The sequence below is a fragment of the Nerophis lumbriciformis genome, linkage group LG07 (assembly GCF_033978685.3).
Source record: "Nerophis lumbriciformis linkage group LG07, RoL_Nlum_v2.1, whole genome shotgun sequence".
NCBI lineage: Eukaryota > Metazoa > Chordata > Actinopteri > Syngnathiformes > Syngnathidae > Nerophis > Nerophis lumbriciformis.
Genome location: NC_084554.2, coordinates 109,957 through 123,824, shown reverse-complemented (window position 1 = coordinate 123,824; position 13,868 = coordinate 109,957). Strand labels below are relative to the sequence as shown.

Here is a 13,868-nt window from a genome sequence, read left to right as displayed (position 1 = left end):
TTGATTTTTTGATGTGGTGACGTCCAAAAAGAGTCATGATACGGGAAGGGAGGGGGCGCACCGTGCGGGGGGAGGAGGGGGGGGGGGCGTAATGTTGTAACAAATAATATTTCTATTAAATAGGCTTTACTTTGCATTTTAATTAACGTGGGATTATTTTTTGTATTTAGAAATAATAGTACCAACTTTTTTTTTTTTTTTCTCTTACATTTGTGGCACTGGCGTGGCGCCCCCTGATGGACGGCGCCCTTAGCATTTGCCTATACGGCTTATGCCACGGGCCGGCCCTGGATAAGAGAACTAACGGGCAGAAATGATAACTAGAGTAAGCTATTTTTGATCCACAAACAGCATATAGCTTTGACACATACAAACAAATTAAATCCAACACATTTCAACATTACAGCAATCAACATCTTTATATAAACACAAATGTTAAAAAGAAAATAAAGTAAGAGACAATACAAAAAGATCAGGCTTATCTAAAACAACTTCCATTCATTCAGACAATCATTTAAAAGCTTTTATGTTATAAACCATTATCCAAGATTTGTTCAATCATTTGAAATCAATAATCACATTTGAGAATTTGGCTTCCTCTTTCAGAGGATTTCACTTTTGGAAACCAACTTTTACTTATGAAAAATTTAGCCTGAAAGGTGTTATTATTGTAAGCGCCACATGATGACGTCACTAAGGGGCGGGCTCAAGTCTACTTGGGATCTTGCTCAGGTGTTGTCAGTGAAGGCGCAACAGTTTTTGAATTAAGTCCTAAACTCTTAGTGCTACTGCTTGCCCAATATACAAACCCTGTTTCCATATGAGTTGGGAAATTGTGTTAGATGTAAATATAAACAGAATACAATGATTTACAAATCCTTTTCAAGCCATATTCAGTTGAATATGCTACAAAGACAACATATTTGATGTTCAAACTCATAACCTTTTTTTTTTTTTTTGCAAATAATAATTAACTTAGAATTTCATGGCTGCAACACGTGCCAAAGTAGTTGGGAAAGGGCATGTTCACCACTGTGTTACATGGCCTTTCCTTTTTAACAACACTCAGTAAAGGTTTGGGAACTGAGGAGACACATTTTTGAAGCTTCTCAGGTGGAATTCTTTCCCATTCTTGCTTGATGTACAGCTTAAGTTGTTCAACAGTCCGGGGGTCTCCCTTCTGCTATTTTAGGCTTCATAATGCGCCACACATTTTCAATGTCTGGACTACAGGCAGGCCAGTCTAGTACCCGCACTCTTTTACTGTGAAGCCACGTTGATGTAACACGTGGCTTGGCATTGTCTTGCTGAAATAAGCAGGGGCGTCCATGGTAACATTGCTTGGATGACAACATATGTTGCTCCAAAACCTGTATGTACCTTTCAGCATTAATGGTGCCTTCACAGATGTGTAAGTTACCCATGTCTTGGGCACTAATACACCCCCATACCATCACACATGCTGACTTTTACACTTTCACCCTAGAACAATCCGGATAGTTCTTTTCCTCTTTGGTCCGGAGGACACGACGTCCACAGTTTCCAAAAACAATTTGAAATGTGGACTCGTCAGACCACAGAACACTTTTCCACTTTGTATCAGTCCATCTTAGATGAGCTCAGGCCCAGCGAAGCTGACATACAGTCACGTAAATAAAAGTCACTTTGTAATAAGACGGAAAATGAACAAAAGATAGCTCAGCACAGTCAAAAAGTGTTGCGCCTCCACTCAGCAACAGGTGATCCCAAGTAGACCTGCACTTGGCCTTAGTGACGTCATCAACTTGATATATGGCGCTTACAATTATTCATCATTTCTAGGTTGCTATCTTTCATAAATATAGCAAATGTAATATCTTCTATAGTAACTGGAGATATATCTGGTCTCCTCCCAAAAGAAATATACAGTATCACATTCCAAAAATACAAACATAACAGTTGTCAAACATACCGTATTTTCCGCACCATAAGGCGCCCTGGGTTATAAGCCGCGCCTTCAATGAACGGCATATTTCAAAACTTTGTCCACCTATAAGCCGCCCCGTGTTATAAGCCGCATCTAACTGCGCTAAAGGAATGTCAAAAAAACAGTCAGATAGGTCAGTCAAACTTTAATAATATATTAAAAACCAGCGTGATGTGGGCGCGCATGGAGTCGTATATCAACATGGACGGAGCTGCGTGAAAAAAGCCACCCGGCCTCTTCGCGTAAACTTAAACTTACCTTAACCACTTGCTCATCTTTTCTTCATCCATCCCTTCGAGTTAGCTTTTATGATGACGCCGGCTGGAAAGGTCTCTTTTGGCAAGGTCTTCCTTTTGAATATCACCATGGGTGGAAGTTTCTGGCCATTAGCATGGCAAGCTAGAACCACAGTGAAGGATGACTTCTCATTCCCTGTGGTGCGAATATTCACCGTACGTGCTCCCGTTGTATCCACAGTGCGGTTCACAGGAATATCAAAAGTCAGTGGAACCTCGTCCATGTTGATAATGTTCTCTGGCCGGATCTTTTTTTCAGCTATCTTGTTTTTACAATATGCACGGAAAGTAGCCAGCTTTTCTTGAAAGTCTTTAGGCAGTTGCTGTGAAATAGTAGTCCGTGTGCGGATGGAGAGATTGCGTCTTTTCATGAACCGGAAACCTGTCGCTTAGTAGGAGCCATTTTGTGGTCTTTACAGATGTAAACACACAAAGGAAATGAAACGTAATATCCGCGCGCTTCTTCTTCTTCTACGGGGGCGGGTGGTTGCTTACAGTAGAAGAAGAAGCGCTTCCTCTTCTATGGGGGCGGGTGCTTACCTTGGCGGTTGCTTGTGTAGAAGAAGAAGCACTTCCTCTTCTACGGGGAAAAAAGATGGCGGCTGTTTACCGTAGTTGCGAGACCGAAACTTTATGAAAATGAATCTTAATATTAATCCATATATAAAGCGCACCGGGTTATAAGCCGCACTGTCAGCTTTTGAGTAAATTTGTGGTTTTTAGGTGCGGCTAATAGTGCGGAAAATACGGTAATACATTTTTGTAAAAAAAAAAATCATGAGTAGGGTATATCCCATGAATAATTAGAAATTGTATTTGTTGAACTTTAGGTGGAATTGGACATGGAGTATATCTTGTCCTTATTTGACCTTTTGTTAACTTAAGTCCGAAAGCACAGAGAAAATCTGCACCGATGAGCGGCACCGTCACTTTAGCAGTCACAAAGTTCCAACTGAAACGCTGTCCACCAAAACACAGATCCACGTACCGTATTCCATAAGTGCGGATAGGGCTGCCATTGGCCGCTTCCATGGGGGTGGGGGGTCATGGGACTCAGACAGCATGTCCAACCTTGATGCTGGCAGGACTCTCCTCTGCGGTGTCACACAGGAACCCTCGTCCAGAGAGGGAGTCCTGGATGAAGAGCAGCCTGCCAGTACTGTTGATGCTCATGGCCACTGCTGAGCGCCAGCCCTGGCGTTCCCCGGCGGTGGGCCACTGAAACTGCACGGGGTGGCTTTGGTCCCGAACCTTGCATGAAAAAAACATAGTCCAGAATCTGGTTGCCGCCTGTGGGGCGCCGCAGCAGCAGCAGCAGCAGCAGCAGCAGCAGCAGTAAGAGTGGAAGTATCTCCCCCAGCTGGAAAGAATGCAGCCACATAGGTGGGTTGGGAGGCTAAAGAGAACTTATCAGCTTCAGCAGCTAGTTGGCGGCAGTCCAAGATGGCGGTGTTGGCTAAAGCAGCCCGCACCTGAGAAGGCAGGAGTGTCAGGAAGAGAAAATCAGGCATGTGCTCACCTAAGAGGTCTAGCATTTTGTCCATTAGTTCAGAGAGCTTGCAATCGCCAAGCCCCTGCAACGAAAAAAAGGCTGCTAGCTCTCTCCGCGTGGGAATGTTCAAATGTCTTTAAGAGGTGAGTCACGTACTTGTTCCTCTCCGGTGGATGTTCCTCTCCGCGTGGGAATGTTCAAATGTCTTTAAGAGGTGAGCCTTCAACGTCACGTACTTGTTCCTCTCCGGTGGATGTTCCTCTCCGCGTGGGAATGTTCAAATGTCTTTAAGAGGTGAGTCACGTACTTGTTCCTCTCCGGTGGATGTTCCTCTCCGCGTGGGAATGTTCAAATGTCTTTAAGAGGTGAGCCTTCAACGTCACGTACTTGTTCCTCTCCGGTGGATGTTCCCCTCCGCGTGGGAATGTTCAAATGTCTTTAAGAGGTGAGCCTTCAACGTCACGTACTTGTTCCTCTCCGGTGGATGTTCCTCTCCGCGTGGGAATGTTCAAACGTCTTTAAGAGGTGAGCCTTCAACGTCACGTACTTGTTCCTCTCCGGTGGATGCGTGAGGACGCTAACCACTCTGGTCGCCGTCGCGCTCCCGAGGGAGGAAACGACATAATAAAAGTTAGTGTCGTCCTCGGTGAGACCACGCAGGGCCAACTGTGCCTCGGCCTGGGCAAACCAGGCGGTCGCGGAATTTTCCCAGAAGTCGGGCAGCTTCAGAGAAAGCGCATTAGCCGTCACGGTGGATAATCTTCACTGGATCCGTTCAGTGAAGTGTTGGAGTCACGAGGGTTGCGCTTGTAGCGGGAAAACAACACAACTTCTTGACACACAAAAATGTGTGCGTCGTTTATTCATCAAAGACGAGAATGAATGACCGCTTACATCACACACGCAAAAAATGGCGGGAACAACAAACCCCCACCTCTGGGAGAATCTTCCGACGGCCACTTAAAGGAGTCGCTCCGAATGACTCGCTCTTAACTGCACACATCAACGCTAAACAAGAACAACATCCTTATGTGCACAATCCAACAGTACAGTCAATGATGACCAATTATGTCCTTAAATCAACAACACAAAATGATCACCACTTTTACACATTGACATCACCACTTTTACACATTGACATCACCACTTTTACACATTGACATCACCACTTTTACACATTGACATCACCACTTTTACACATTGACATCACCACTTTTACACATTGACATCACCACTTTTACACATTGACATCACCACTTTTACACATTGACATCACCACTTTTACACATTGAGATCACCACTTTTACACATTGACATCACCACTTTTACACATTGACATCACCACTTTTACACATTGAGATCACCACTTTTACACATTGACATCACCACTTTTACACATTGACATCACCACTTTTACACATTGACATCACCACTTTTACACATTGACATCACCACTTTTACACATTGACATCACCACTTTTACACATTGACATCACCACTTTTACACATTGACATCACCACTTTTACACATTGACATCACCACTTTTACACATTGACATCACCACTTTTACACATTGACATCACCACTTTTACACATTGACATCACCACTTTTACACATTGACATCACCACACAAATCTTACATGGCAGAAGTGTCGCAAAAAGTCACATGTAAAAAGACAGCCAATCAGGGATACTGCTTCACACACACACACACACACACACACACACACACACACACACACACACACACACACACACACACACACACACACACACACACACACACACACACACACACACACACACACAAACACACACGCCCAAAAAGAGATGAAGAAAAACATGTATTTGCTTTTGTTGTTTGTCTCCTGCATGTTACTGACTGTCTGTCTGACTGTCTGGTTCTACTGGTCCTTCAACATGTCTTACTCTCCTTCAACATGTCTTACTCTCCTTCAACATGTCTTACTCTCCTTCAACATGTCTTACTCTCCTTCAACATGTCTCACTCTCCTTCAACATGTGTATACAATCTATAACTATAGATGTAAAAAAGATTACAATCTATAAAGAGAATCTCTATGTTAAGGTTGATTATTCCATAGAAGTATACAAAGATGACAATGTATGAAGATAATGTTAGATGATTATTCCATATAAGTATACAAAGATGACAATGTATAAAGAGAATATCAAAGAAGAAGATTCCAGCGCTGCACGGAAGTCCGACAGGGGCTGACTTCCTCCACCTGCAGGCAAGTGACGTCATCAAGGCAAAAGAGGACCAATGAGGAACGAGGAACAACACCTTCCAGGTGTCATGCACCTGCAAACTACACCTGCCAGATTCCACGCAGCAAACAGAAGGACTAGCAGCAAACAGAAGGACTAGCAGCAAACAGAAGGACTAGCAGCAAACAGAAGGACTAGCAGCGTGTTTGTTTGTGCCGCGTGGACTCAGTCAGGTATGTTGTCATCTTAATCTTGTCCTCAATCTTCCAACTGATCATTCCAGAAGGTCTGCAACACCTTTTAATCACACCTTAATAACTCTTTATTGTGTCAACTTCCAACTGATCATCAAACATGCTCCTTATTTTTGCTAGCAGGAAACAGTGATGACATAATAGCACATTTTCCTAACACGGTCAGGCACCGGGGTTTTGATTGATTGATTGAGACTTTGATTAGTAGGTTGCACAGTGAAGTACATATTCCCTACACTAAATGGTAACACCCCAATAAGTCTTTAAGTCGGGGTCCACTTCAATTGATTGATGATACAGATATATGCTTGCCAGTGATGACATCATAGCGTGTCATACATTCTCCCTAATATGGTCAGGCACCCGGGTTGCCAGATGGCTAATGACACGTTATCCTCGCTACTGTCAGGAACATGATTACAGGTAAAAGCCAGTAAATTAGAATATTTTGAAAAACTTGATTTATTTCAGTAATTGCATTCAAAAGGTGTAACTTGTACATTATATTTATTCATTGCACACAGACTGATGCATTCAAATGTTTATTTCATTTAATTTTGATGATTTGAAGTGGCAACAAATGAAAATCCAAAATTCCGTGTGTCACAAAATTAGAATATTACTTAAGGCTAATACAAAAAAGGGATTTTTAGAAATGTTGGCCAACTGAAAAGTATGAAAATGAAAAATATGAGCATGTACAATACTCAATACTTGGTTGGAGCTCCTTTTGCCTCAATGACTGCGTTAATGCGGCGTGGCATGGAGTCCATGAGTTTCTGGCACTGCTCAGGTGTTATGAGAGCCCAGGTTGCTCTGATAGTGGCCTTCAACTCTTCTGCGTTTTTGGGTCTGGCATTCTGCATCTTCCTTTTCACAATACCCCACAGATTTTCTATGGGGCTAAGGTCAGGGGAGTTGGCGGGCCAATTTAGAACAGAAATACCATGGTCCGTAAACCAGGCACGGGTAGATTTTGCGCTGTGTGCAGGCGCCAAGTCCTGTTGGAACCTGAAATCTCCATCTCCATAGAGCAGGTCAGCAGCAGGAAGCATGAAGTGCTCTAAAACTTGCTGGTAGACAGCTGCGTTGACCCTGGATCTCAGGAAACAGAGTGGACCGACACCAGCAGATGACATGGCACCCCAAACCATCACTGATGGTGGAAACTTTACACTAGACTTCAGGCAACGTGAATCCTGTGCCTCTCCTGTCTTCCTCCAGACTCTGGGACCTCGATTGCCAAAGGAAATGCAAAATTTGCATGGTTGGGTGATGGTTTGGGGTGCCATGTGTGTCTGTATGCGCAGTAAAACTATGTTTTTGTGTGTCTGTATGCGGAGTAAAACTATGTTTTTGTGTGTCTGTAAAACTATGTTTTTGTGTGTCTGTATGCGGAGTAAAACTATGTTTTTGTGTGTCTGTATGTGGAGTAAAACTATGTTTTTGTGTGTCTGTATGCGAAGTAAAACTATGTTTTTGTGTGTCTGTATGCGGAGTAAAACTATGGAACAAAGTGGACTTACAACACAAGCAATGCCAAACTATTAATGGATTTAAACTATTATACAAACATGGAGTCTGGTTCAAATATAGAGATGAGGGTCTTTAATTTGACCTGCTGCTGTACTCTGTCTCAAAGTCTTAACATGTGCTCAATGTTTACTTACCATTATTGCCATGTTGTCTATTACCATTATTGCTATGTTGTCTATTACCATTATTGCTATGTTGTCTATTACCATTATTACTATGTTGTCTATTACCATTATTGCTATGTTGTCTATTACCATTATTACTATGTTGTCTATTACCATTATTGCTATGTTGTCTATTACCATTATTGCTATGTTGTCTATTACCATTATTACTATGTTGTCTATTACCATTATTGCTATGTTGTCTATTACCATTATTGCTATGTTGTCTATTACCATTATTGCTATGTTGTCTATTACCATTATTGCTATGTTGTCTATTACCATTATTGCTATGTTGTCTATTACCATTATTGCTATGTTGTCTATTACCATTATTGCTATGTTGTCTATTACCATTATTGCTATGTTGTCTATTACCATTATTGCTATGTTGTCTATTACCATTATTGCTATGTTGTCTATTACCATTATTGCTATGTTGTGTATTACCATTATTGTTATGTATGAGCTTCAATTCTTTGATTTCTTCATTTATTAGTTGTTTTTCAATCCTTAAGACATTTGCAAACAATTCTAAAATGTCCTATTGTCATTCTGGACTATTGTGTGAGGAGAAACAAGAAAGTATACAACAAATGGAAATGTGTGACGACTGTAATGTTGGATGACTTTGTCCACAGAGCAGGAAGTCCACAGCAGATGCACCTCATCACCTGCTTGGGCGGCGAGGCCGCAGACGAGAACACGTCCTTGATGGACGGCAAGTACAGCTCTGAAGACGGTGCTGAGGTGAGGAGAAAACTCAAGCCTCAGGTGATGGAACGAAAGTGAGGAGTGGAGAAAACTCAAGCCTCAGGTGATGGAACGAAAGTGAGGAGTGGAGAAAACTCAAGTCTCAGGTGATGGAATAATAGTGAGGAGAGGAGAAAACTCAAGTGTCAGGTGATGGAACAAAAATGAGGAGAGGAGAAAACTCAAGTGTCAGGTGATAGAACAAAAGTGAGGCGAGGAGAAAACTCAAGTGTAGGTGATGGAACAAAAGTGAGGTGAGGAGAAAACTCCAAAGTGTCAGGTGATGGAACAAAAGTGAGGAGAGGAGAAAACTCAAGTGTCAGGTGATGGAACAAAAGTGAGGAGAGGAGAAAACTCAAGTGTCAGGTGATGGAACAAATGTGAGGTGAGGAGAAAACTCAAGTGTAGGTGATGGAACAAAAGTGAGGTGAGGAGAAAACTCCAAAGAGTCAGGTGATGGAACAAAAGTGAAGAGAGGAGAAAACTCAAGTGTCAGGTGATGGAACAAATGTGAGGTGAGGAGAAAACTCAAGTGTCTGGTGATGGAACAAAAGTGAAGAGAGGAGAAAACTCAAGTGTCAGGTGATGGAACAAAAGTGAGGTGAGGAGAAAACTCAAGTGTCAGGTGATGGAACAAAAGTGAGGTGAGGAGAAAACTCAAGTGTCAGGTGATGGAACAAAAGTGAGGAGAGGAGAAAACTCAAGTGACAGGTGATGGAACAAAAGTGAGGAGAGGAGAAAACTCAAGTGTCAGGTGATGGAACAAAAGTGAGGAGAGGAGAAAACTCAAGTCTCAGGTGATGGAACAAAAGTGAGGCGAGGAGAAAACTCAAGTGTCAGGTGATGGAGCAAAAGTGAGGAGAGGAGAAAACTCAAGTGTCTAGTGATGGAACAAAAGTGAGGAGAGGAGAAAACTCAAGTGTTGGGTGATGGAACAAAAGTGAGGTGAGGAGAAAACTCAAGTGTCAGGTGATGGAACAAAAGTGAAGAGAGGAGAAAACTCAAGTGTAGGTGATGGAACAAAAGTGAGGTGAGGAGAAAACTCCAAAGTGTCAGGTGATGGAACAAAAGTGAGGAGAGGAGAAAACTCAAGTGTCAAGTGATGGAACAAAAGTGAGGTGAGGAGAAAACTCAAGTGTAGGTGATGGAACAAAAGTGAGGTGAGGAGAAAACTCCAAAGAGTCAGGTGATGGAACAAATGTGAGGTGAGGAGAAAACTCAAGTGTAGGTGATGGAACAAAAGTGAGGTGAGGAGAAAACTCCAAAGAGTCAGGTGATGGAACAAAAGTGAAGAGAGGAGAAAACTCAAGTGTCAGGTGATGGAACAAATGTGAGGTGAGGAGAAAACTCAAGTGTCTGGTGATGGAACAAAAGTGAAGAGAGGACAAAACTCAAGTGTCAGGTGATGGAACAAAAGTGAGGTGAGGAGAAAACTCAAGTGTCAGGTGATGGAACAAAAGTGAGGAGAGGAGAGAACTCAAGTGTCAGGTGATGGAACAAAAGTGAGGAGAGGAGAAAACTCAAGTCTCAGGTGATGGAACAAAAGTGAGGAGAGGAGAAAACTCAAGTGTCAGGTGATGGAACAAAAGTGAGGAGAGGAGAAAACTCAAGTGTCTAGTGATGGAACAAAAGTGAGGAGAGGAGAAAACTCAAGTGTCAGGTGATGGAACAAATGTGAGGTGAGGAGAAAACTCAAGTGTCTGGTGATGGAACAAAAGTGAAGAGAGGAGAAAACTCAAGTGTCAGGTGATGGAACAAAAGTGAGGAGAGGAGAAAACTCAAGTGTCAAGTGATAGAACAAAAGTGAGGTGAGGAGAAAACTCCAAAGTGTCAGGTGATGGAACAAAAGTGAGGAGAGGAGAAAACTCAAGTGTCAGGTGATGGAACAAATGTGAGGTGAGGAGAAAACTCAAGTGTCAAGTGATGGAACAAAAGTGAGGTGAGGAGAAAACTTAAATCTCAGGTGATGGAACAAAAGTGAGGAGAGGAGAAAACTCAAGTGTCAGGTGATGGAACAAAAGTGAGGTGAGGAGAAAACTCAAGTGTCAGGTGATGGAACAAAAGTGAGGAGAGGAGAAAACTCAAGTGTCAGGTGATGGAACAAAAGTGAAGAGAGGAGAAAACTCAAGTGTCAGGTGATGGAACAAAAGTGAGGAGAGGAGAAAACTCAAGTGTCAGGTGATGGAACAAAAGTGAGGAGAGGAGAAAACTCAAGTGTCAGGTGATGGAACGAAAGTGAGGAGAGGAGAAAACTCAAGTCTCAGGTGATGGAACAAAAGTGAGGAGAGGAGAAAACTCAAGTGTCAGGTGATGGAACGAAAGTGAGGAGAGGAGAAAACTCAAGTGTCATGTGATGGAACAAAAGTGAGGTGAGGAGAAAACTCAAGTGTCAGGTGATGGAACAAAAGCTTTCTTTTGTCCTTCAGAAAACCACTACTGCATCTCTGCCCACCTACACCCTCCGGAGGGATGAGTTCAAGAGGTTCTTCAAGGAGGTGCCGGACTCCGAGAGACTTCTTGTGGGTCAGTCAGCATTTATTTGATACATCTATTTTATACAACATTTATTTGATACATCATTTATTTTATACAGCATTGATTTTGTACATACTTTACTTTATACATCATCTATTTTATACATCATTTATTTTATACATCATTTATTTTATACATCATTTATTTGATACATCATTTATTTTATACATCATCTATTTTATACATCATCTATTGTATACATCATTTATTTGATACATAATTTATTTTATACATCATTTATTTTATACAGCATTGATTTTGTACATACTTTACTTTATACATCATCTATTTTATACATCATCTATTTTATACATCATTTATTTTATACATCATTTATTTTAAACATCATTTTTTGCATGCATCATTTGTTTTATACATAATCTATTTTATACAGCATTGATTTTATACAGCATCTATTTAAGAAATCATCTATTTTATACAGCATCTATTTTATACATAATTTATTTTATACTTCATCTGTTTTATACAGCATGTATTTTATACATTATTGATTTTATATGTCATTTATTTTATACATCATCTGCTTTATACAGCATCTATTTTATACATAATTTATTTTATACAGCATCTATTTTATACATCATTTATTTTATACAGCGTCTATTTTTTATGTCATTTATTTTGTACATCATTTATTTTATACATCATCTGCTTTATACGGCATCTATTTTATACATAATTTATTTTACACAGCATCCATTTTATACATCATTTATTTTACACAGCGTCTATTTTATATGTAATTTATTTTGTACAGCATCTATTGTATACACTATCTATTTTATACATCATTCATTTTATACATCATCTATTTTATACAGCATCTATTTTATACACTATCTATTTTATACATCATTTATTTTATACATCATCTATTTTATACAGCATCTATTTTATACATCGTCTTTTTTATACATCATCTATTTTGTACAGCATCTATTTTAAACATCTTTTTTATACGTCATCTGTTTTATACAGCATGTATTTTATACATTATCTATTTTATACAGCATTTATTTTATACAACATTTATTTTATACATCATTTATTTTATACAGCATCTATTTTATACATCATTGATTTTATATGTCATTTATTTTATACATCATCTGTTTTATACAGCATCTATTTTATACGTTATTTATTTTATACATCATTTATTTTATACAGCATCTATTTAATAAATCATCTATTTTATACAGCATCTATTTTATACAATATCTATTTTATACAGCATCTATTTTATGCATCATTTATTTTGTACAGCATTTATTTTATACATGTATTTTATACAGCATCTATTGTATACATCATTTATTTTATACATTATTTAGTTCATACATAATTTTGTGTATACATCATTTATTTTATATATCATTAATTGTAAACATTATTTATTTTATACATCATTTATTTTATACATCATCTATTTTATATATCATTTATTTTATACATCATCTAATTTATACATCATTTATTTAATACATCTTTTATTTTACTCATCATTTATTTGTCATGTGGGGGTGGCATCTTCATGCGGGATCGTTCCTCCGATGCAACTCAGACACTCCGGACAAAAACGTGAAGGTAAGAGATGATTTATTTACATAAATCATAGGCAAACAGAAAATAAGCAAAAGAAAAGCGTGCCGGAAGCTAAGGCTAACACTTAGCACAGAAGTTAGGCACAGAGTCTAGAACAGACTAGAACATCAACGTAACTGTTGCTTACCGCAAACAAGGAAGCCAGGACCAATGAACAGAAAGACAGGCTTAAATCGTGTCCGTGATGGCAAACAGGTGCGCGTCGGGAACACTAGCGGCAGGTGAAAATAATAAGTAACCATGGTAACAAACTCAAACAAGGAAGTGCAACCAAGAACTAAGGAAGTCCAAAACTAACAGAACATAACTAAACTAAACATTATTTTATATATCATATTTCTATACATCATTTATTGTGTACATCATGTATATACTTACATGTGTGTTGTGTACATCACATATACTTACTTGTGTGTTGTGTACATCATGTATATGAAGTGCTTCGAGCGACTTGTTCTCCAGCACATCAAGGACCATATCCCTCCAGACTTCGACCCCCACCAGTTCGCATACCGGGCGAACAGGTCCACAGAGGACGCCATCGCTGTTGCTCTCCACTCTGCTCTGAACCACCTGGAGCAGCAGCAGAGCTACGTCCGGATGCTCTCTGTGGACTATAGCTCTGCCTTCAATACAATAATCCCGGACAGACTCTGCAATAAACTGGACACTCTTGGCCTCCCCCCTCTCACAAACGCCTGGATAAGGGACTTCCTAACGGACCGACCCCAGAATGTGAGACTTGGCCCGCACCTCTCATCCTCCCGCACGCTGAGCATCGGCTCCCCACAGGGCTGTGTGCTGAGCCCCCTCCTCTACTGCCTTTACACCCATGACTGCAGTCCGGCCCACAGTGACAACCTTACCGTCAAGTTCGCCGACGATACCACAGTGGTCGGGCTCATCTCCAGGGGTGACGAGGCTGCCTACAGAGAGGAGGTCCTGAAGCTGACGGCCTGGTCTTCGGAGAACAACCTCGCTCTCAACACCAGCAAGACCAGAGAGATCATCG

General features: G+C 40.6%; 1 protein-coding gene across 3 annotated transcripts in view; it reads left to right on the top strand.

The window, feature by feature from the left end:
• Positions 1–3,784: 3,784 nt before the first annotated feature.
• The window catches only part of gramd1c (GRAM domain containing 1c), a 66,778-nt gene continuing 56,694 nt past the window's right edge, over positions 3,785–13,868 (top strand). The window contains exons 1-3 of one of the 3 annotated variants that reach the window (XM_061935347.1): positions 3,785–3,897; positions 8,584–8,692; positions 11,122–11,218. In XM_061935347.1, coding sequence (XP_061791331.1) covers positions 8,603–8,692; positions 11,122–11,218 — 187 coding nt within the window. In that variant the 5' untranslated portion in view covers positions 3,785–3,897; positions 8,584–8,602. Of the gene's footprint in view, positions 3,898–6,109; positions 6,222–8,545; positions 8,693–11,121; positions 11,219–13,868 lie in introns of those variants that run through there. The other 2 variants (XM_061935346.2, XM_072913427.1) reach the window with 2 other exon arrangements.